The 24,372-nt window shown below is 40.6% G+C and overlaps 2 protein-coding genes across 5 annotated transcripts in view; one reads left to right on the top strand and one right to left on the bottom strand.

Annotated features, from left to right (window-relative positions):
• Positions 1-1,644, top strand: part of LOC131326263 (uncharacterized) — a 3,135-nt gene extending 1,491 nt beyond the window's left edge. The window contains exons 2-3 of the mRNA XM_058358986.1: positions 1-433; positions 1,375-1,644. The exon at positions 1-433 is cut by the window's left edge and continues 7 nt beyond it. Coding sequence (XP_058214969.1) covers positions 140-433; positions 1,375-1,518 — 438 coding nt within the window. The 5' untranslated portion in view covers positions 1-139 and the 3' untranslated portion in view covers positions 1,519-1,644. The remainder of the gene's footprint in view (positions 434-1,374) is intronic.
• A 675-nt stretch (positions 1,645-2,319) lies between these two features.
• Positions 2,320-24,176, bottom strand: LOC131326262 (MACPF domain-containing protein At4g24290-like). 4 transcript variants are annotated; one of them, XM_058358983.1, is made up of 8 exons: positions 23,870-24,141; positions 23,349-23,655; positions 20,363-20,601; positions 15,395-15,596; positions 5,347-5,442; positions 5,062-5,248; positions 4,517-4,683; positions 2,320-3,362 (listed from the first exon to the last, which is right to left on the bottom strand). In XM_058358983.1, the coding sequence occupies exons 2-8, from the start codon at positions 23,607-23,609 to the stop codon at positions 2,673-2,675; spliced, it is 1,842 nt and encodes a 613-aa protein (XP_058214966.1). In that variant the 5' UTR covers positions 23,610-23,655; positions 23,870-24,141; the 3' UTR covers positions 2,320-2,672. The 4 variants fall into 4 exon arrangements, with proteins under 4 accessions (XP_058214966.1, XP_058214967.1, XP_058214968.1 ...); XM_058358984.1 differs by having other exon boundaries at positions 5,347-5,415; positions 23,870-24,138; XM_058358985.1 differs by having other exon boundaries at positions 5,347-5,415; positions 23,349-24,176.
• Positions 24,177-24,372: the final 196 nt, after the last annotated feature.

Here is a 24,372-nt window from a genome sequence, read left to right as displayed (position 1 = left end):
AACTATGAGGAAATGATCGAGCAGATACATCAACGGAAGTACCAAAATTTGCAGCCATTTTCCTATATATTCACTCATATTGTCAATTCATATCATCCTCCCCATTGAGTCCTCTAGCTTTATCGATCTCCTAAAAACCATGGATGAGTTCAGTTCCGAAAGGTCAAAGACATGGAACATCTACACCAGTTCAGACCTTAGCCCTTCTCAAACAGTACTCATCGAGAGGGAGGCTCCGTGGAAGAACTTTGGGTCATCAATGAATGCCATTTCTTTTGGCTTCGTTGCGACTGCAGTACTGGTATCAATGTTTCTTATAATGGCCATTTTCGAACATCTGTTTAGGCCAAATCCTTCTTTTTCTTCACCTCAGTATGGGAGTGGTAGATCTCTGGAAAGAAGACCGGTGGAGAAACGTCGGCATCCACAAGAAGTAAGTCGCCTTCTTACCAACTTTGAAGTCAGTTTGTATGTTGAATTACTCAATTAAGCTAGTATGGTTTTTTAGTCATCAGTTGGAGGCATTAGTGTTTGAGTTTCATGTAGAAATCCCTTTGTCTCATCCTATGTTACACGGACTTGAGTACTTAAGGTTTGGGCATAGGGGTCCGATTGACTGGTCTAATTGGGGGTATCCGGGATTATTGAAAAGGAATCTTATTTTTCCATACGTGATTTCTCTGTGTGTTGATAAAATGATGTTTTATACGATATAGATTGTGAAAATTCGTATATTTTACTCATTCCGCAAATATTACAGCGACTACAGCTAAATACAATGGGATGATAAGTGGCTGGTGAAAAATACCGCACTGATCATATCTTCGACCCTTATCCAAGTGTCGAGAAAAGTAAACGGCAAATGACAATTATAGTCTCATTGATAAATGGTTGTTTTCTCTCATCTCTGCTCAAAGGTAGCTGTGGTAGTAAGAGAATCTTATTCTAGTTCAAGGGCATAATAGATACAAAACGAGTATAGATAGCTAGCTGCATCAAAATAGTGCAAAGCCTAGGATAAAAAAAAAACCTGGGATTTTATTCATTCTTAGGTTGTGTTTGAATCTGGGACTTATGACAGGATTGATTTGTGGAGGTAAAAGAAAAGGAATGGGATATGTGAAGCTATTTTTAGTTACTATTTTGCCTTACTTTCTCTCTGCGTATCCCTCCACAAACCTGTGAGCCAAACATGACCTCAATGAATGAGATGAGATGAGATGCAACCAAGCCCTTTATCAAATAGGAAAACATGATAGGCACGTCAAAGTTTAAATTAGAGGTTAGAAATAACAAAGGAGAAACATATTCTACAGCCTCTTTGCTTTCCATATTTGATTTGTGTTGATCTCAAGTGGATAATCGTTGTGACAGGTTTCGACATCGCACACGTCAGATTTTTCAGTACTGATGCCAGGACAGCAGTATCCTACATACATAGCCCAACCTGCTCCTCTCCCCTGTCCAAGGGAAGGTGTCAATTGGCCTTCCCATGAACAAGATATTACTTTGCCTTAAGCCCTATGATGATTACTTTGTATGTTCCATCAGTTATGATTGCATTTATTTCTCACATAAGGATTAAGCTATCATTAATTCCATACTCAGCATTTTCTAAATGTTATAATCACAAGTACATTATCATGGTTTTCTGTAACATCATTATAGTTTAAAATGCAAAATTAGCTCAATAACAAAGACTAGGTTAACACACACCTGTGCCTTTTCTCATAATGAATTGGACTACATTGAATACATTATGAGAATTGGAGGACTTAAACAGAAATTTTAAAAAGTTGGGGGCCACAATATAACCAAAGGGAGGGACTAATTTTGGTAGTTTACCTTGTATTAATTCTTTCTGAAACAGGATCCTGTTTTTCCTTTCCTTTTCATTTACCCCATATATTGCCTGCTGGCACTAAAGTTTGTGTTACATCACAAGGGAAAAAAAACACCCTTTAATGCTGCGCTTGGATAAAGGAATTTGGGTTGAGTGGCCTGTTGAGATTGAATTTAGATAGTAAAGATACACTCAGTACTCTCAGTATTAACTTGAATTCAAATATACCCGCATCTGTCAAACGCATCCTTACATTGTTTACGCCAAATATTAAACCCAGTTTGTACTTCATCGAACAATTACTCAATACTACAAGTTTGTAAAACCAAACAATTTTCTATATTTAAGAAAAAAAGAGTAAAACAGAAACAAGTCTCATGTAAGTTATTTCTTAGCCTTTCCTCCAGAAACCCAAATTCAAACATAGGGGTCGGTGTTTTGGGATACATAAGTGCCACTTTCTAAAGCAAAAACCCTTTGCAAATCAGGCAACCGCTGACATATACTATTATTGTTACAATTCATCAGTGAAATTCCTTTATGGAATGATAAATGGTGTTCATTACAGGCAATAAATACCCTAGAGGAGAAATACAAAAAGCAAAATGCATTTGACATCCCTAATGCCTCACTCAAGATGTCGAGAAAATCTAGATATATAAGACACCAAAATTACATCACATGAGAAAGAAGAAATCAAGATCACACTAAAATACAATCACCGTTATGATTATACCACTGCGTATGTTTTCCGAAGCTCTATTTCTGCTTTGATAAAAAGCCTGTATCTTCCAAATTGAGAACGCCTACAGTTAAAGATCTTCGGCTGTTACAGATCTTCTGGCACTTCATCATCAGGTAATACCACAGTCAACAACGAATACTTAACCCGGAGCGAGATTCTTCCTTTCTCAACAATAAGCCTAGCCCCAGAAACGACCCAGTAGCCCGGATTTTCTTGTGGGCCCCTCGTCATTTCCGTCGTGTCAACAAATTTCAAGAGCTTCGGCGCCTGGACGGGAACCGGTGGGCCTCCAGGGTAAACAGCAGAGTTTATGTTCACCTCCGCAGGCTGCGGGGGCGGTTTCATAAATGTTGTGGTAAAATGGTGAGTAATAAGGGTCGATATGAGTCCAGATTTACGGGCCAAACCCGGCGACCCGGCCCATTCTGGGTGCTTTACCAATGTGGCTCCAGAAACAGTTGAGAAGCGAAGTCGCAAGAAAAGGATTTTCTTGAGGCCGTAATCCCCGACCTGTAATTGGGCCCCGGTTATTATGGAAAGATCCTCGTCAGATTCCACTGGAGCAGTGCAGACGTGGGAAAAGTTCTTCCACTGAACTTTCTCATAGTATTTATGATCGTAGGCCTTCACTCGGAAGTTTTCATTTGGGTCATCTTCCAGTTTCAAGATTTTTGGTAGGGAGGAGAGGTGTTGTAAGTGGACGGCCAAGCGGTTGCATCTTTTGCCTTCTAGGTACAGCCGGAGACCAGTCACAGGCCTCTTACCCACATAAACCTGTTATCATATTGGTAAAAGAAGAGTAAGTTAAGGTACCATTTGATGGAAAATGAATCACTGATCGCACTTCAGTATATAACAAAATCTTAGTACTTGGTATGGCGTAAAGAGAGTTTCTCAGAAACATCTGCACATATTACTTCATTACTTGCATATAGCAAACATTGACCCACATTTACCATTATATTGGCAGCTAAAAAGAAAAATAAAATCTAATAACGAGATTCATGTGGTCAACAGGAACTAATAAGCTTAAATAGACAAAACACAGGAACGCAAGTCTCGAGCCCTGCCCCCAGATTAAACTGCATCCTCATATTTGAGCAACACATATCCACTCATGCTCAAAACGTATCCTTTATGACAGGATAGATTGGCCAATCCAAGGTAAAAATAGAACTTGCATGTGGAAGTAAAGCTCCCAAACTTCCATTGACCTAGTCCAATGACTAGCTTGCAGCGCTGCACATGGTCCATGCATGAGGATATTTCAAGCTTCATGAAGTGAATTGAAAGTTCACACTCTGACTTCCCAAGTGACATGAGTCATTGAATTTGTCAACAGTTTGGTGGATTTGACAGTTGTAATCAAGGGTTTAATGGAACAACAACTCCAACTTAGTTCCCATATTGTGTGCACTACCTGCCTATCTGAGACTTACCATTTACTACACGCCTCCCTCAAATTCTTTACTTTCTCACCCCAAACTCTAAGTTTGATCACCGTAAACCTTTACACTACCTCCATGTTTATTTCGCTTAATTTGTTAGTTTATTTCCCTATAACTCCATAATTGTTCTTTTGAACTGGAGTGTTGACAATCATTTTTTATGATTGACACGTATGTGCACATAATTTACTAAAGGATTTTGTGGAGCTACTCCTTCATTATGGATTTGATTCATTTGAATTACCATTCATGCATTGTATACGAAAATTACATAATAAAATCGGCTTTTGGACCAGTAATTGTTTTAGATGGTACATGTTCGGGTCCTATGGCACAAATCCTTCAAAGACCTGCAATTCAACCCTTGACTAGAAAAAAAAGTGAGCATGGAACCTTTTTCAGATTTAGGAGCACAACTAAGCTGGTGAAGAGATGAAAAATAACCTCAAAAAAGTGGAAGCCTAAAAGAGTAAACTTTACCGGTGTGGTATTAACATAAAGCTTGGGACCCAAAAAGCTGAACTGCAAAGATGCTGTACTTAGTTGCCTCCGCTGCGGACCAAGTGGGAGGTCACTGAACACAGGTGCCCATTGCCTCGGCAGCTGAAATTCCAAAAATTGATGGAGTTCTTCGATTGGTGGTTTATCTACAAGCAGGAAACCAAACAGGAAAAATGCAAGAGATGGTAAGACTACCTGATAACCTGTGCTTAAATTTGTGACACAAAGTGTGGGAGACAATTTTGTTTAGCAAAACCTAACAAGAGCATGCATAGTGCTTGGTATACCATGGGCATTATCTACGTTAAATCTCCATTCCACCCCCTTTCCAAGAAGAAGTAATTTACCCAAAAAAACAAACCCCAGGACCCAAGGTGGTACAAGGCAAGAGTCCAAACCCTTTAGATGGTAAAGAATAGAGTTTGGCGACACAATCAGGCCTTATCTTTCAAACTGAATATGAGGCAGTTACACGGAAAACCCTATAATCAATAGAAAAATAGAGATCAAAAGATATTGCTCACAGCGTAAATAGAGATTTATGGCGTGGCTCAAAAACCCACTCCCAGAGACACCGTTCAACAAAGTGGTAATTGGGATAAAGGACATTGAGATCACGTCAGGTTCTAAGGGGACAGTATGCAACCACTCATCGTGTGTTAGATTTTGGTTGTCACTTCCACCTCTCCTCTTGCAAATGCTCAAAATATCCTGTCATGATAATACAGCACTGAGAAAAGATGCAAATCGAGATAGAAGTAACATCAAAGATGAAAATAGGCTAAAGGACACCATTTGCAAGAGCAAACCTCCTTGTGTGAGTGAGAAGTTGAGGCGCCAGTGTCCACAAACCTCAGCCGCTGCTCCCTGATTTCATGCTGCAACAAAATGATTAGCTGAGACATCTAGAGACAAGCCCAATACAACTTGTATGGGTCAAAACGCTGAATTAAGTTCACAAAAAAGAATGATCTTTGAGCTCATGAACTTAAAATGGGATTTGAAGAGGGGTATTTAAACAGGCTTCCTTGCAATTCATTATGCTGGTTGGACTGCTTTCTTGTTCATGGACGCTGCCACGAATCTCATTTTAATGACTAACTTCATTGCTTCTGTCGACCTATGAGTATAGCTCAGCCAGTGCACGGTGGAAGACAGCGAAATGCTTAGGTTATTCGATGACACAAATCATTGAAAACATCAGTAAAATCCATTCCAGCCTATGATTAGAACTTGTAGAGCAGTCAGCTTGGAAATGGACCTCTTGAGCCAGCCAATACATGTGGAAAACTTCTGGCAAGAATGCGAGTCACCGAGATGAACTTTGTATCCAACCGAAGTCATTAAACATTACAAAGTTGGTTTCGCACACTGACTGTATTTTTCAGAAGCCGTGTTTGTGGGGACCAAATTAACTGAAATGTTCACTTAAATAACCTCATCACGGATGATATTATGCTTATGAATTCCGAGTGTTCATTAACACTACAAGTAGCCAGTACTCTCTAGTCAATAGCAAAAGCTTGGATGCCCAGAGAACCTAATTAATTTTCTACCAGTAGTAGTATAAACAAGCCTGCGGGCAGTTTTTACCATTCAAAAAAAAAAAAAAAAAGTAGTATAAACAGCAACAGATTCAGCTTTTAACAGAACATATAAAGGGAATCAGTGATGTTAAAAAATCCAACTCAAAATCAAAAGACAATGAATGGAGAGACTGCCCAGACCTCATACTAGTTTTGGAGGTTATATAACCAAGGTGGGACAAGCTCTAACACTCCCTCGCACGTGTGACCTCTGACCCGCACATGGAGACATAAAACGGAGGATCCATAACATAGGGATCACAACAAACAAAGAAACAAGGTGCGCTTGAGGCACAAACAACGGAGTAATCAATCAAGAGTCTTGTCAACTTGTCCAAAAACCTCCGAAAGCCTAGCTTTGATACCATGTTAAATCATCCAACTCAAAACCAATTGGCAATGAGTGGAGGTTAAAATCAACAATGTGGAACAAGCTCTAACAACTCCTAACTAAGTTATGTTTTTCAGCTAACCGGTTACCAGAAGCCCCTTCATATCTGTAGGAGTCTGATGCAGGGAGGCGTGTTAGAATAGAAGAACGCGCAACAAGGACAATCACGAATAAGTTTGAACTAGAGATACTCTCTCTACGAACAAACGATATTGAGAAACTTCTCAAATTTTCATTAATCAAATCATAAAAAACAACTCCCTCAGCCCTAAGGCTTACAATCTTATTTATACTAATAGAATTCCTAAACCTAGCATTCTTAAAATCTAAAATGGAAAATAAACATAAGGAAATAAAATCAATCCTAATTTTACTTGACCAAGAAACCTATTCAAAATAGGAATACTAGATCAAATCAAACTAGGTAAATTAAATACTTATAAATTATCTTGACTAAAATAAAACATTCCTACTAAAATGCTAAACTCAAAATAATAAATTAAGATGCCTATATTTTTAGAATAATCAAAATATCGGCCTGCATCATATACTAGTATGTCGACTTTTCTTACGTCAAACGATTATGGGGTGATTATTCCTTTTTATGACATGCTTTCATTTGGCACCGTTTAGTAGATTGCTTGTACCTATGAAGATAAACAAATGCTCCACTCCACCTTTGAGTCCAGGTATACAAATCAATGATAACTATCATGACCAGGAGCTTAGTTGTCTTGAACAATACAGATATAAGAATCTGTGGAGCTCGGATATGGCTCAGTAGGATGGCTCGGCCCTTGGTAGCTCAGCTCGTCCTCCGCCTCACCTGCAACAAGTCACTTAGGCTAGTGGCAGCCTAGTGACCCTCTGTGGCTCGTCAATCAAGTTAGATCTAGGAAGAAGAAGGTATGTCTAAGCTTAGGGAGAAATAGCGTACCTCTATACGTTTACATCCTTTCTTTTACCAACCTCGCTTGACTTGCCCACCAAGTAAGCACGTGGAGGGTACCCTCAGCTAACCACCTCAGGAGACGTCACATATGACGTACCGGATAAGACAATTACGGAGCACATGGCCAGAGCTAGCCGCAATGATGACCCACGTGCCGTAACCGCCTCGGCCAACGTCATGATGACATTTACAAAGAGTGGAAGGTGACGGAGGACATATGGGACATGGATTTTCAAAGTCTTCTTCATCTTCTAGAAGACTGTCTTCTAGACACTCATCACAGTCACAGGCATCAAAATAACAATGACCTGTTTCTGGATTTTTTAAATAGAAAACTGGAAGGCCACTGGATTGGAAGTATTTAATTACAGGGCCAGGTCTAGAACCATCTATAAGCATGTCAATTCTTGAAGGAAAAATGACAGGATGGGTGGAGGATGAGGCAGAGACTTCTTTTGGAAATGAAATCTCCACTGTACCATCAGGTTTTGGGATGAAAGTTGGATTTGAGGATTGAACTGGTATGGGCTTTTGTTGGTTTTTCTCATAAGCTGTGATCCAAGACTCTGGGAGAAGCTTGAGAAGCTCAGGACGGGAAATCTGACGTGGAACATGGACACAAGAAGCTTGGTGAGGTGCGTTGACAGTTAGAAAAAGGGCTTCATCTGTGGAGAAAGGTAATGACATGTCAAAGGCATGGTTTTGAAGGTGATAGGCCATTTGGTAGTGAAGGGTTGTTGCATATGTGGTAGAAATTTGGGAGGCACCACCAATTTGAACTTGCACTTTCAAGGCTGATAGCAAATGAGGATCTGCTAGTGGCATGTTGAAATTGGGGTAACATGGCCAAGCGGTCGGGTGCACGGGGACAAGACTTCACTTCCAAAACGCACGAGCATCAAGAGCCTAACTTGTAGAGACCCATAATTATTTTCTCAAATTTTAAATGTTTAATATGTATTTGGATTATCAAAGTGTGTATAACAATGTGGATATGAGTTGGGTCAATGTGAGATGACTTGTAAGTTGTGGGAGTTGACGTGATACAATAGGAGTGAAAGGGTGAAAGTGTTATTTGTGCTATATAAGTCAAAAAAAAAAAAGGGGAGCAGGAGATTATTTTTCTCCTTTCCTTTCCTTTCTTTTCTTCTTCTCCGGCGTCTCTCTCGGCTCTCACCTCTCTCACCTTCTCTCTTCGGTTTCATCGACCGCGAGTGAGACTTTTGAAAAGTCCCAAGAACTAAAGTTGTTCTACGCGACGAGAGCTTCCTATCCATCGAAGAAAATTCACGATCGGAGCACTTCGAAGTTTCCTCCATGTTCGGGCTTGCTTCTAACCCTCGAGGTAGGGATCTCCTACCTTTCTTTACATGTTTAAGTGTTAGTTGGATGTACGAGAATCAAGTTTGATCATCTATTTTGAGTCTTGAATAAATCTTGTATGCTGAAAATTTCGTGGGTTCTGCTAATCTGTCTTTTTGGAGCCTTTCTGCTAGGAATTAATTTTTGGTGCCTTCATAACAGTTAAAGTACGTTTCAATACGAAGATTTCGGTACCAAGATCATGAAAAACCGATAATCACACAATTAGTTATGAATTTTTGAATACCGGCTGTTTCCTGGATACGCGAACCTGTGCGTGGCTGTCTTCTTTTAATTTTCTGGGCATGATGAACATTTTGGGTGGCTTTGGGTCTTTTACAGGAGGTGCATATTTAAGTTAAGAAGAGATTGGCGTTGGAATCAATTAATTTGGTTAAGTATACAATTTTTGGTGAATTTCTAAAGCTGGGTTGGCTGATAGGTGCGAAAATGGTTGCGAAACTGTTTTTCTTTGGATTGTTGGGTTAATCTCCTCTCGTTTCTGAACCTGGGATTTTTACTGAGTGTAGGGTTTGTCGTGGTGCAACTTTTGGCTTTGGTTTCACTATTTTTGGGTTTAAGATGAAAGAGTTATGATTTTTCAATCAATTTTACTTATTCCCGCGTAGAATCTGACAGCACTGGCGGACTTAGGTAAAATGGCCATAACTCCTAGCTCGGGACTCGACAGGACACACCGTTTGTTTTGGTAGAAACTAGACACATAGAGCTTTCCAACGATACATCCCATGCATCATGGGTATGTCCGAACGATAACAGATTTGCATCCAAAGTTGACCTAAATTCTGCCTTTGTACCAGTTTTTACTGTTATGTTGGAGCTATAATTGAAAGGCCGTAGTTAAGTTACCCGAACTCCGTTTTTGATGTATGATCTATGGATTCAAAGGAGAAGCCTACTTTTCAATGGTTTAAATGTCGTTCTTAAATTTATGTTATTTGATCGGATATAGTCAGAACTTCAAGTGTGAATGATTAATTTCACCTATTGGATATGTGGGGATATGATGAGTTGATCTAGATGATTAATTATTGGGATATGAGAATTAGTGAGCATAAGGGTTAAAATACTTGTAAACGATTGGAATAGAAAATGGATTAGATGGATGATATGATCGATGATAAATTAAGTTGTAGAATGTTTGACGCGATGTGTAAATTATTCGATGTCTTTCCATGAGATTGAGTCTGTGGGCTTGCGGGATACTTGCAGTGAGTTAAACAGGATTTGGTGAATCACTTGGCATGAGTGCATGGTTGTTAAGCACTGATGGGTACTACAAAGATGAGGATCTTTATAAGTATTTGCAAATTAGACTCTTAATGGAGATGTCACAAAGGGGGTCCATTAGGTGGTAATATGAGATGTGAATCGAAAGGATTTTAGTGGACGCACGGGGGTCCTTAAAGCCCGGAACTGAATGAAAAGATTTTAGTGGACGCACGGGGGTCCTAAAAGCCTGGAATTGATTCAAAGGATTTTAGTGAACGCACGGGGGTCCTAAAAGCCCGGAATTGAATCGAAAGGATTTTAGTGGACGCACGGGGGTCCTAAAAGCCCGGAATTGATCCAAAGGATTTTAGTGGACGCACGGGGGTCCTAAAAGCCCGGAATTGAATCTAAAGGATTTTAGTGGACGCACGGGGGTCCTAAAAGCCCGGAATTGATCCAAAGGATTTTAGTGGACGCACGGGGGTCCTAAAAGCCCGGAATTGAATCAAAAGGATTTTAGTGGACGCACGGGGGTCCTAAAAGCCCGGAATTGATTCAAAGGATTTTAGTGGACGCACGGGGGTCCCAAAAGCCCGGAATTGAATCAAAAGGATTTTAGTGGACGCACGGGGGTCCCAAAAGCCCGGAATGAACGAAAGGATTTTAGTGGACGCACGGGGGTCCCTAGTGCCCGGAAGGGCACAAGAAAGCCACGGATCTACCGAAAGGTGTGATGCCGAAATGAACATAGGACGCATGGGGTCCTTAGTGCCCGGAAATAAACTCGAAACGCGTGACATGGTGAAACGGAGAATCTTGTTATTATTTATGATCAAACTAAGATTGAAAATGTCAGTTTGAGTTGGTAACTTGGAACGTCTAATGTGTCAATACATGCTTTCTTTTATTTTTCCCTTTAGACCGCCAAATCCTTGTGGCTTGTTCTCCTGATGTGTGATGGGCAGTTCTGTGTGAATGTATAAGTGGTACCTCGTGGTGTGATGCATTGTGAGAGTTTCATGTATGGTATTTGCTTGTCAGACTTATAAGGGAAATCTTAATGTGGAGGAGTTTTGCTAGATGTTGAGATTTGAAGTTTGATTTGGGATTGACGGATGAGTTTTCCTTGTTATTGAGGTGCGGTATTGTTCGACTTGTCATTGCTTACCTTATGTTCTAGCTCTACATGCCTAGTGTGTATATTTTTGGTGAGAGGTTGGTTGGTTGTATGAGAAAAGGAAGTGAAAACATTTTGTTAAAGAACTCAGACTAATCTTTAGGTCTTTGAAATGGAAATGAAAGTGCAGGGATTGGGTTGGGTAATGCCGTAGCGGTAAGCTGAGATTTTTAAGAATATTGGTGTGTGTGTGGGTGAGAGTGTTGGTGTTTGAGAAATGGAGTTAAATATTTTCCAGCGTGAGTATGACATTTTGAGCTTCACATTTGACAAAACAAGTACGTTTTTGGAAAATGTTTTCCCTTGTGATCTGTCTTCACTTCTGCATGCAATTTAGGTATGGACATCTCTACGAGCTAGTGTAGCTCACCCTATCCTTTCAGGTACTCGTCATGGCACTTAGCTTGGATTGCATGGAGTGCATATTGAGACGTCTCTTGGGAGCTTCATTGGAATCATTAAGGAGGTGTTTTATCATCTAGTCAAATTCATGTTGTGTACTTTACTCACAATTGAAGGTTGTATCTGTTGGTTAGAACATATGTAAAGCTAGGTATAAACTCCTCTCTTTGATTATTGTGAAGCCCTTTTTATGGAATACGTTTGGGAGACTTTATGTAAAAAAAAAAAAAAATTTAGAGAGAAGAAGAAGAAGAGGCTGTGATTCTTTGTTTGGATTGGTTTGACATTTAATGGCAAATATAGTTGAGGAAAAAGATTTTTTTGTTTATAGAAAATATATTATTATTTTAGTTGAAAATCGAGGGCGTGACATAACTTAGCTCTGAGTACCCGAGCGATGTGATACCGAGACACCGAGCTACAAGCAATGAGTGGAGATGCGCTTCGTGGTGACCCTGCTTGGCCGATGCGAATACGCTCAATAATCCCTGGCTCGGGAATGGTCCGAGCCCCATTTCCAGGGCCACTACAATAGCCCCTCAACTTCTCCCGACATCTGATGAGCTCGGGAGGAGTTGACAATGAATGTGGCCATGCGCCATCGCTTGGTTCCCGAGACATTGCAGCTTAACTGAAGATTCCCTCGGTAACCACCAAAAGAATAGCCCCAACCCCAAGCGCCACATGTCAATCATCAATTGGTTGATCGTACAGTGGTAGCCGCCTCGGCACGTGCCATGTCAGTTAATTGGTACGAGACGTCACGTCATGGACACTTGTCAGTCATCCAATGGCTCGGTGAACGACATTTCATCTCCCATGCAGTCGATCAATACGAAATGTCCAATTGGCACCAAGTGTCGTTCATCCGACGGTCCAAAAGGCGTCGCTTCATTTCCCGCGCACCTACCCTTTCAAATGCCTCTATATTTAGGTAGGTGAAGAGAACTTCTTCTTCTATCTTCAAGGCATGTTTCCCTCTCTAAAACTCCAAGGCACAGAGCTGCTCCATTGATTTCGAAGGCGTTCGAGAGCGTGATTCTCTCCAAATTTAAGGTATGTTGATCGATCCTCCATCCTCTCTAGTTTTCTAGCACTTTTTCTTGTACTTTCTAGTGTTTTCTGGGCAAATCGTGGCCTAAAATGATTTTGGAGTCGCCTAAAATTGGAAAACTACTGTACATTGTTCTTCCCGAGCTCGACATTCTTCCCGAGCCAGATGTTCTTCCCGAGGAAGAATATCTCCATCAAAGGTAACGACCCCCCTCTGAGATGGCAGTCACCTAAGGTTAGGCGTCCGAGGAGCGATGACCATCTTGCCCAAGCGCTAGGATCTTCCCTTGTTGTGCATGCATGTAGCTAACAGATCTTGCATGTGCATCTTGTTAGGTTCAAGCGAATGGTCATTGAGATCTCCTTGGACAGCTCCAGAGACTCCTCTGTCTATCTTGACGATAGCGATGAAGAGGTCCTCCAAGAAATTCTGAACAGGGCCCGCCTTCGCAACTTCCTTCACACTCCGATCGACTTCATTGAACCGTACGACCCTTCTTCCAAGCGATGTCCAATTCCCCTGCTCGGACCCTTTGACATGGATGCTCCAGGCCCGTCCAGCCAGGGTCCCTTTGCCAACGCTCCCAAGGAGGTCTGATCTTAGATGCAGGAAACTCCTAAAATGGAGCCGTTCCCTCCTTGGGAGCCCGCTTTTGCACTCCCAACTAAGGAGCTTGACGGGAACCCGCTCCCATTGAGATAGGAGCTCGCTCATTACAAAGATGGGAGCTTTTGTATGATCTTTGTATAGGAAAACAGGGATTTGTCACTTGGCTTTATTCATTGATCTTCAATGAACACATGATATCTAGCCCAAGTCATGATATCTTGAAAAGAAAATCATATATTGTAACACTAGCCCATTTCTTACATTTATGGCAGACTTGGCCCATATTTTTACTTCTTAAAATGATTGTACTTTCAAAGTGAATACTCTATGCTACATTATTTTTATAATATATGTACATGCTACTTTCACGCTCCCAACCTTGGGAGCTTCTGTATTCCCTCGCTCCCGCTTCATGCAACTAAGGGTCTGATGCTGACGAAGGGTTCTGAGACCATGCTCATTTTTCCGATTCTTCATGGGGGGGGGGGGGGGGGGGGTGGCAGACTCCTACACAGAGTTCGTAAGGACATACACCATTCCCCCAAATGTTCAGGTTCGGACGAGGCCGACGCACCGAATCGACATCATATACAGGGAAGGGCAGCTACATTATATACAGGGAGGGACAAGTGGAGGAGCCACTTGATTTCCGCCAACTCATCTCGGACAAATCTATCCTTCTTAACGATTGACGTCTGGTTGTCGATCTTCTGTTCCAAATGACGTATTTATGTGTGTTGCTCGCCGGAGGGCTCCGTGTCCGAGGACAAGAAGCCCGCTCCAATTGGCTGAGCCATCATAAAGACATGCTACTTGTCGTGCCTGGCGGAACCTCCCACGCCAAGCAGGCCGCTACCGCCCGTCGGGTCGCCGCCCTCAAGTTCTCGGATCTCTACCATCTCTGCCGTGAACAGTGAGCATGAACAAGGGGAGAGCTGTTGTAAGAAGGGAGAAAGGACCAAAGAAGGCGACTGATCCCCTGCAGAGTCGCCAATTGTGGAGTTCGGATATGGATCAGTAGGATAGTAGGATGGCTTGGCTCCTGGTTCCCTCTTGGTAGCTCAGCTCGTCCTCTGCCTCACCTACAACAAGTCACTAAGGCTGTGGCAGCTTAGTGACCCTCCGACAATCAAGTTAGATCTAGGAAGAAGAAGGTAGGTCTAAGCTTAGGGAGAAACGACGTACCTCTTTAGGTTTACATCCATTTCCTTTTATAGACCTCGCTTGACTTACCCACCAAGTGCGCGCCTGGAGGGTACGCTCAAGTAACCACCTCTGGTGACAACATATGACGTACCGGATAAGGCAGTTACAGAGCACATGGCCACAGTTGGCCGACCCACATGTTGTAACCGCCTCGGCCTACATCATGATGACGTACATGGCCAAGCGGTCAGGTGTACGGGGACAAGACTTCACTTCCACAATGCACGAGCATCAGGAGCCTGACTTAGCTTGGTGTACCCGAGTGATGTGATACCGAGACACCGAGCTACGAGCATGAGTGGAGCTGCGCTCCGTGTTGACCCTGCTTGGCCAATGCGAATACGCTCAGTGATCCCCGGCTCGGGAATGGTCTAAGCCCCATTTCCAGGGCCACTTCAGAATCAATTATCACAACACGTGCAATTTAGGCTATTTAGCAAACCATGAAAATAACCTGAGTTGTGCAACAGTCACAAAACCAGATCTAGCCCTAAATACATATGATGAAGAATGTCTTCATCTTATGCTCTCCCTCTCTCTTAGGTCACTTTTCTTCTTTTTTGAGTGCCGGGAGGGGGGTTTTCTCCAGCAGGCACTTTTGCATCTATACAATACATATGATATAGAATGTCAACTAATGCTCTCCTACTCTCTTCTTCTTTTCTGAGTGCAGGAGGGGGTATTCTCCAGCAAGGCAAATAGCAGTTTTATGTGTGAGAATTCAGACAAAAGAATATAGCACAGTGCCAGAATTAAATCAACCACAAGACTCGTCACATATAAGTTTTTTTTAAAGATAAGAAACCATCCCTGTCAAACGAAACCACAAATTCCATGGTTTAGTTGAAATTTCAAGAAGGATATTAGAGATCAGTAAAAGCAAACCTTGTTATTGTGATAGATCTGTTTTGAATCCAGGCTACATTGGCCATTTGCATCTAAAAATCTCTCGTCTGCAATAGCCTTTAACCTTTTCTGCACATCAGCAGGTTGAAGAGCTGATGAGTGCAGTTGTTTTACATAAATTACATCCTTCCCTCCCATCTTCACACCAGCAACAATGTGAGTACCAAATTTATCAATAAACCTGGTTTATGAAGACAAGCACCAAAAGTCATTAAAACCTTTCGATGAACTATAGCTCAAGCCTCAAAAAAGATTGAAAAAATACTCAATCATGGAAAGTTCAACAATAAGTTACAAGGCAAAGTCATGAAAGCTATACGGTAATGAATGAAATTTATGCCGACAAAGAAAAGGAAAGGAACTAAATAAGGTTAACACAGTTCAAAGAGATGACCTACAGCTAAAAGTATGTTAAATCATGGAAATAACTTCTTAATCATAAGACTACATGGCAAGTTGGCAACAAAAGGAAAGACAAAAAACAAGTGTAGAGAACAACGTTCTTTTATTGGTAATAACACCATTGAAACAAAGGTGAGGGGTGGGCACCACCTAGATAGAAACAAAAGATGAAAAACCACCCTCTACATCACCTCAAGACTTCATAGAGACCACAACATCCAAAAGAAATCATAATAGGATGCCTTTGATGCAAACCAAATCAAGGGATAGATTCATAAATGGGATACAAGGAGCAAAAGCTCTCTATATTCTTTTATCAATATATCAAAAAAACTAACTAATGAGGGCACAAGACACCTATTTATAGACTAAAAACCCTACACACACTAAAGAGACTAAAATGACAACAATACCCTAAATCTTCCAGCATCATACACCCCCTCTAAAGAAAACAACTTGTCCTCAAGTTGGACAACAAGACACAAGACAACTAAATGAAGAAAACATATAACTGTAGAACTATTTATCATGCAGCTCCAAAGTAGGCATGCGGCTGCATTTCCTTGATCCACGTCACTCTCATGCACTAACCCATTTTCAATACGAGCTTTTGTTTGTATACATCCACCGTGTCCTTGCTTATGTGCCAAGAAATCACCCATTTGCCATGCCTCTTAAGGCTCAACACTTCCTCAATATAGGTGACTACACTTGGTTCCAAAACGTCACAAAAATCAACCACCTTCACATAGAGAAAATTCAACTTCACCACATGCCCAAGATCATAATTCATACCCAAGACTTTCTCAAGTGAACACCATTCCCAAAGGATCTTCAAGTTGTCCCAAGTCGTTTCTTCTCTCTGTCAGCCACTTTAGAAGTTGTTTGGGCACCACAACATCACAAACTTGAACATCTTGCAATTGGGACAACTCGGGAAGCAACATTTCAAACCAATCCTCAACCTTTGGTCAAGCAACACGTCATCGAATAATGGAGCTTCCAAATAATTCTCATAGTCATAAAGTTGAGTGCCTTGTACCAAAGGCGACTCAAGCTGCAAGCTTTGAGAGAAATCTTCAATCTCGAAGTCACAATCATCAATCTTCTTGTCATAGCTCTCCTCTAAGACTTGCTCACTATCTTCCCAAAACGTCCACGGCTCAAAGATTGAAGGATTTGGTATTTCTTGCTCTTCGTTATCACCCACAATACCCTCAAGTCTTTCTTTCTCACCTAGACACTCATCATAGACGGGAACGTCTTCAAGGCCAACACCAAACTCTTCATTAGGATACTTATCAAAGATTGGAATGGTTTTATAATCATCATCACAACATGGTTCTCTTACCTCCTTAACGAAGAGGGCATTAAGAACATGCTCACTAGCCTTTTCACCAACTTCCAGCTCAAGAGATGAGTCCCCAAACTTGAAGCATTCGAATATTCCACAAGGTGACGGATTTCTAGCCTCCAAGAAGCCGATTAAAGGTTGATTCTTAGTTGGGACAGACCCTAAGGACTTGCTCTTGCCAAAACTAGTCAGAATCGGCATTGGAATGTTGATGGAAAGGTAAGAATTCCTCGTTCAACTTCTTCTTCATCTTACCCCATTTGCTAATCTTTTCTTTGCCTCTCCTTTGTCGACTAACTTTGAGTTGTGTCCACCAATCCGAAGCTCTACCCTTAAGGCAAGTAGATGCCAACTTCACCTTTTTTGCTTCGGTAACATAACAATATTCGAAAACACTCTCAATGGTGTTCAACCAACCAACGAACTCTAGTGGGCTTCCACAAAACTTGGGAAGTTCATTATCAACATCGTTCACCGATGTATATTCAAATCCAACCAAATTTGCTCTACGCCAATGCAGAGCACCATAACGAATTTCCAATGCAATGGAATCCTTCCTTTCGATCGGACATTGCAAACGTCGCACCTTGTCATACAAGGTAGCAACTTGTTCATTCAACTCTTTAATCTCATTCCAATTATCTTTCGAATTGCAATCATTTTCATACTCAAAGCCATCACCATTGTTCACCTCAAAGCCTCTACCTCTACCTCCTCGTCTACCTCTAGCTCGATAAGCCATTACAACACCAACAATCAACTCCAAACAAGCAAATCAACTCCAAATAATGAAAACCCAATCAACTCAAGACTCCACACCACCACCAATCGCAAGCAATCGACACAAACGATCGCAAAATGCAACCCACAAGAATCGCAAAACATGGCAGCAAATAGCAACAAATCGAGATAACTCAGCTGAAATGAAACCTTAAAATGCAGATTCGAGTGCCCAAAAGTATAAACGGAGGCCCTTACCACTGTTTTGAGTACCAAAAAGGGCAGATCTGAGTCTGAAATTGACTTCAAGCCTCGAAAATGGCTGGGTCACGTTCGAAACAGGAAATCGAAGGTCGATTAGGGCTGGGTCGGCTCGAACTCAACAGGGTAATGCTCAAACTCGTTTGTACAGCTTCAAAAAAGGTCAAAACAGGCAGATCTAGTCTCGAAATGGCAGATTAAAACTCGAAAACGACCAAAAATCGACAAATGGAGCTGTTACAGTGATTTCGGAGCCTGCTACAGTGATTTCGAGACTGCTACAGTGATTTCGAGTCAGATCCGTGGGTTTTGAGGGGTTTTGGGCTTCAAAAAGTACAGAAAATCAATTGTACAGCTTCGAAATGGTTAATTTGTGGATCTTAAAGTTCGAAATCGAGTTGTAGGGCCTTGGGTTGTACAGATCTAGAGATTTCGAGTGAAATGGTGTCTCCAGTGAGATTTTACGGCGCCATTTTAGGATTCCGGCGAGGTTCAGATTTCCGGCGAGAGTCCGACAAGATGAGTGGTCAGGATCTGAGCTCAAGTGCTTTGATACTAAATGATGCAAACCAAATCAAGGGATAGATTCATAAGAGATAAATCCCAAGATAGGATACAAGGAGCAAAAGCTCTCTATATTCTTTTATCAATATATCAAAAAAACTAATTAATTAGGGTACAAGACACCTATTTATAGACTCAAAACCCTACACACACTAAAGACACTAAAATGACAACAATACCCCTAAATCCTACTGCATCAGCCTCACCCTATCCATAACGTCACTATACAAATATAAAGGTACCCGACACAATATGAACTTTTACTTCTTCTTCTTTTTTATAACTCAAGTGTCCAAGCCAGCTTACATGCACCTCGACTATTCCTGGGGCCAATCCCACCACACACTTGCGGGGAGCCCAATTAAAGCCAGAGCAACCGTATGGACTTTACAAATTCCTTTTCATGCATAATCAAGAGCAGATTTTGCACCAACTAACATCAAAAGTACCGCAACTAGAGAGAGAGAGAGAGAAAAGATGTCAAAAAAACAACTGTGAAGGCAGCAGCCAGGCAAAATTCAAAACTTCTTACTCCACCCTGCCATAGGTACATAATTAACTTTAGTTACCAAATCCCAAAACAGATAACCCTCCTGCTCCAATATTGCCATTCCTTATCTCGTCAATAAATCTCAGCTCAACTAGACAGAGCATCAAACTAACTTGAACAAGTTCAAATTCACAAGTAATTCAAAGTTGTGATCAAATTCGAGTTCTCAAGCAACTCAAAGTTGGCATCACACAAATTTGAAGTCCCACGTTCATCTGGATTTTCCACGACTGCTCTTGCAATTTGATACCCTCTATGCAGATTGGGTACCCTAGAGATGTTTGTTACATGGACACAGGAACAAGTATTGGTGTGCGTGTTGACCGGACAAGTATCCAAAATTTGTTCAATCACATTAACACGTCTTCACGTATACTGTATATTGTACAGTATTCTGCCATAGGATCTGGTCTTTTGAGGACATAGAGAAGTTAGATTAGACTGAGGGGATAGAGGGATTCCTATCTATCATCCATGTGACAGCTTCTTAATTTTCTTTAGGATAAATTGTGCACCTTTTTCTTAAAGTATTGTAAAAAATAATAAAATCAAGTGTTTAATTTGGGTGGAGATGTTCGACATGCATTGCATATCCTTACCCTCATCAATCGTACCTGGTAATGCATGGACTCTAGGAGTAATAGAAGAGAGTGTAGACCACTTAACACAGCAAGAGAATGAAAGAATCACTGCAGAAGTATCCTCCCAAATTCTACTTCATATCATGGTATTATCTTCTCTCAACTTAGACCCCTTAGCTTTCACCACCACCCCAAGAACGGGAAACAATGAAAATGCATCAAATAGTCATTCGACGTACAGCTTTGAAAACCTCACAGGTGGATCAGAAGACATGAATGACCAAAGGGAAAAAGATACAGGTAAGACAAAAGAACTGACTCATTTCTGAAAATTCATTTGATAAGACAATGATCAAAACTTAACAGTTAACACAACTAGTCGCCTTAATATTTAGCTTAAGTTCCTTGGTCCTAGATTAGAACATAGCTGAATAAATATACCTACCTTTCATAACGAGCAAGAAGAAAACAAAGAGAAATCAGAACGAAATCATTGAAAGCACTTCAAATTTCACCTTGCCAATGCAGCGGGTTCCCATGATGATGGGACGGCGTCCTTCACATGATCACACAGTACCATCTGAGATTTATCCAGTTGCACTGTGTATAGAGTGATAAGCATCCCATCAAAAGCAAGGGTTTTTGTGTTGGCTGCATCTTTCTGCCAACAACCTGAAAATTCAAACATAGAGTTGAAAAGGCCTGAAGGAATTTTCCCAGTCAAAGATATTTCTTGGTTGAATTGCTCTGACATCTGGAGGAAGGAAAATGGAAATGTCAAGACACCCAAAATCAGAAATGAAAACACAAGTGTAGTCATGGAAATTTCATAACAAGACAAGAAGAATTATGAATGAGTCAGATAAAAGGAGGAAGATAAAATGAAAAGCTCCATTTCTATCATCATACAAGAGATACATTCCCTTTTTGCTAGATCATTACAGCTATACTGTGCATTTTGAAAGCATTGAAAGAAACAACAGCATAGGCATGTTTAATGAGTGGGAATGCAAGGAATCCGCAGAGTGACTTAAAAATACTCTTATCCAAGCACGAAGACATATCCTACATAGGGGTGGCAAATTGGACCCAAACCCACCCACTAATATATAGACCCAACCCAACCCATTTGTTAGCTGGGTTAGAATGGGTCCAAACCCATCTAACCCATTTACTAATGGGTCTTAATTGGGTCTCAACTGGGTCAGGGTAAATGACCCAATAGGCCTAGACCAACTAAAAAACCACCCAAGCTAAATGACTGTTCTATCTCTCATGCTTTGACAACCCCCCCCCCCCCCCCCCCCCCCCCCCCCCCCCTCCTCTCTCTCTCTCTCTTTGAATATTTTCAACATTGGTCCATAATTTTATACTTTTTCGATTTCTCTTGTCGAAACAAATAATGAATCGCAACAAACATCATACTTTTTCGATTTCTCTCGTCGAGACAAATAATTAATCGCAAAAAACATAAAGCTAAATAAACAGTTACGAAAAATAAAAATACCAAAAAAAATTATGGACAAAAAAGTTCACAAGAATGCAACCTGAGTTGGCACTAAGAGTGGATTCAGCGCTTATGCCGTTAACGGAAACATCAAAATGTCTAAAATACCCTTGTATATATAACTATGCTGTGAGCTGGTCACAGCTTGGGTGAATCGAAACAAACCCAAATTCTCTGTGTTCACACAAAGAATGCTGATGCCGACCACTATAACAAGGGTAATAATCACTGGGTTTTGAAAGTGTGGTCCAAGATTAGAGCTACGGTTTCGCTCGATATGCAATTGAAGATGTTCGGGGACCAGAGGCGCATCGATTTCATCTCGAACGGGGTATGGGCGTTGAGGTTTTTGGCTTGCTTCCTATATAGTCGCTTCAGGCATTCTAAAAAATTCACGGTAACTAGCGACATGCTACTCTCACTACGTATCAGAAAAATTAAGTGTACAGGGGTAATTTGGTCATTTTAGTAGTAGAGGGATAGTATGATAATTTTAGTCATTTAAATTTACAGGGATAATATAGTCATTTTAGCGTACATTGATATTTTAGTCATTTTAAATTTTAGTATAAAATATGTAATTAGGCTAATGGGCGGGGCGGGTTTGCTTTTAAATAAATGGGTCGGGTTCGGTATGGGTATGGGTAATTAGACTCATAATTAATGAGTCTAAATGGGTCAATGACCCATTAAAGACCCAACCCACTTGCAACTTACCCATTTTGACCCAAACCCGCCCATTTGTCACCCCTATCCGACGTTTTGACGTTCCATATAATGATCAATGAAATCCAATCTGCATCAAAGTTTGCACTAGACCGAATCTCTCTCAAGTTTAACCATAAAGATTCATAACATGTATGCCTTTATAGGTAGAGATAAAATAGCAAAAATTCAAGTTTTTCGAATTTCATAAAGCGTGTGAAATTAGCAGCAAAAGTTTTGCTGTCCTAATCTGCACCATTGGATCCTGTTCCTCCAATCTGAATACAAGTTACCTATATATATAATACCGTGGAACATGCTTTCAGCACATGATCAATACCGATCACCATATACTAGTAAAATTTTAGTCCAATGCAAATATTGCACAGTTATTTTGTTAAAGAATTGTCACTATTCACTACTGTTGTTGATTAGCAGATGTCAATTCCCTCAACCGCGTTGGTGACCTTTGTGGCTGTATCATATTTTTGATATTCCATTATTCCCTATTAAGTTTTTAACCTGACAAATATTTTATGTGCTTCAATGTTCTCCATTCCTGATGTCGGCCGCCTCCAATGCTTTTATACAAATTTTCATGTTGCATCCATATTTTAACGTTGGCTCCAAAAACCGAATTCACATATTTTTGTTGTCAATGACAGTCGCTTTCATCATCCACACAAGTCTGCAACCCAGATAACTTGGCAGGTCTTATACCACATGGGAATAAAACACTCAAAATAAACTTCTCCCTCTAGCGGATCAAAAAAAAAAAACTTCTCCCTCTTTGTTTGATTACACGGGATTTATCCAAACCACTTTAAAGTGATTAGTGACCACTAATTTATATTTTGTGTGTCAATATTGTTATGAAAAGATTAATCTTGTTTTTAAGTTTAAGGTTGCGGGTTCACAAAGCTTGACCAACGACCTGCTAACTAAATGCGGTGGGTTCCAATATTATTATGCTAATTTCTATTTAAACATAAGTCTACCAATGCTGGTCCCACATAGTCCGCCTCATTAGAACAAGTGTTTAATGTCTTTTCATCTCAACCCCCTCTCTTTTAAATTTAATAGTAGATGCTAAACAAGCTTCCTTACCAAGAAAACAAAGTTCTCACCCCTTGAAATCCAAAAGAAACCCATGCAAATTAGGAAGTTAAATAAACAGGTAAACAACAATCAGTAAGCAAATATTTTGCAAGACATACAACATGGTGATCACAAAATTTCCCAACAAAAACACCAAAATTTACAGGAAAGGTTGCGTGAAGCAATTATACCTGCTGGAAAGAAATAACATCAGACCGAAACCTCGTCCGTTCTCCTTTATCGCACTTTATCGATTTCAACACATTGGGAATGGATATTCCACCCGGAAGAATAATCTCCCTGCCTTGATCCTCACCAAATTCAATCAAGCGGGGAGCACTTAAATCCCCTTTGCAATACTTGAGCCTCACATCCAGTGAAATATCATATCCACGTCCAATTGACTGAATCGCTACGTTGGCAGCTTCAGGAGCTGAAGCCTTAAGCGCCATTCAATCAAATCATCACCTTCCCCTTTACAAAAAGCACATGCAAACTCTACACATTCGAAAATGGGCAAATAACTAGGGTTTCAATATATCCTTACTATCTGTCTCCAATGGAAAGAATATTTCATTTCTTCGAGATGAAAACCCTAGCTTGGAATGTTTATCTTTTTCCAGTATCCGAAAATAAAGGAAGTTAAATTTACGTCTCTACTTGATTGGGACTCAAATAAGAGATTAATCTGAACAAAATAGCGCGAAAATACCGAGCAATTTCGTCGAAATTTTCAGAGAGCGTGCAATGGATGTTCAAGTGGAGGCAATGGTGGTCAACACAGAGTCTGAGAGGGATTCTCGGGAAATGGTGAAGCTTTGTTGACTTGTTGTGAGAACGACAGAAGAAATTGGTCAAGATCTAGAGTATCTCGAGCGGGAGGGAGAGAGAGGAGCTCGTCTTGGGCTTGGTTTCAAGGAAGGTCCAATAAGTGCCGAAAAGCATGTAAGCGCATCATTACTCCCCTTGAACGTAGAGTATCCACTCTCTCAGTCTCTCCAGACATTTGCGCGGAACATGAATGTTACTCAGGCCACTTTCATAACGATAAATAAGTATTTAATTTTTATAAAAAAGTAATTTAAAATTTAAAAATTATGTGCTTACGTAGATAATTTTTTTTATTAATGTTGTTTGATAGATCTCATTGAGATCTTTAATGCGGTACAAAAAAATTTGAAAAATTATTTTTTATTTACATTATTTTTTAGTTTG

Source organism: Rhododendron vialii, chromosome 5a, assembly GCF_030253575.1.
Source record: "Rhododendron vialii isolate Sample 1 chromosome 5a, ASM3025357v1".
Lineage (NCBI taxonomy): Eukaryota > Viridiplantae > Streptophyta > Magnoliopsida > Ericales > Ericaceae > Rhododendron > Rhododendron vialii.
The sequence above is the reverse complement of the archived record's forward strand: the minus strand, read 5'-3'. Positions and strand labels throughout refer to the sequence as shown.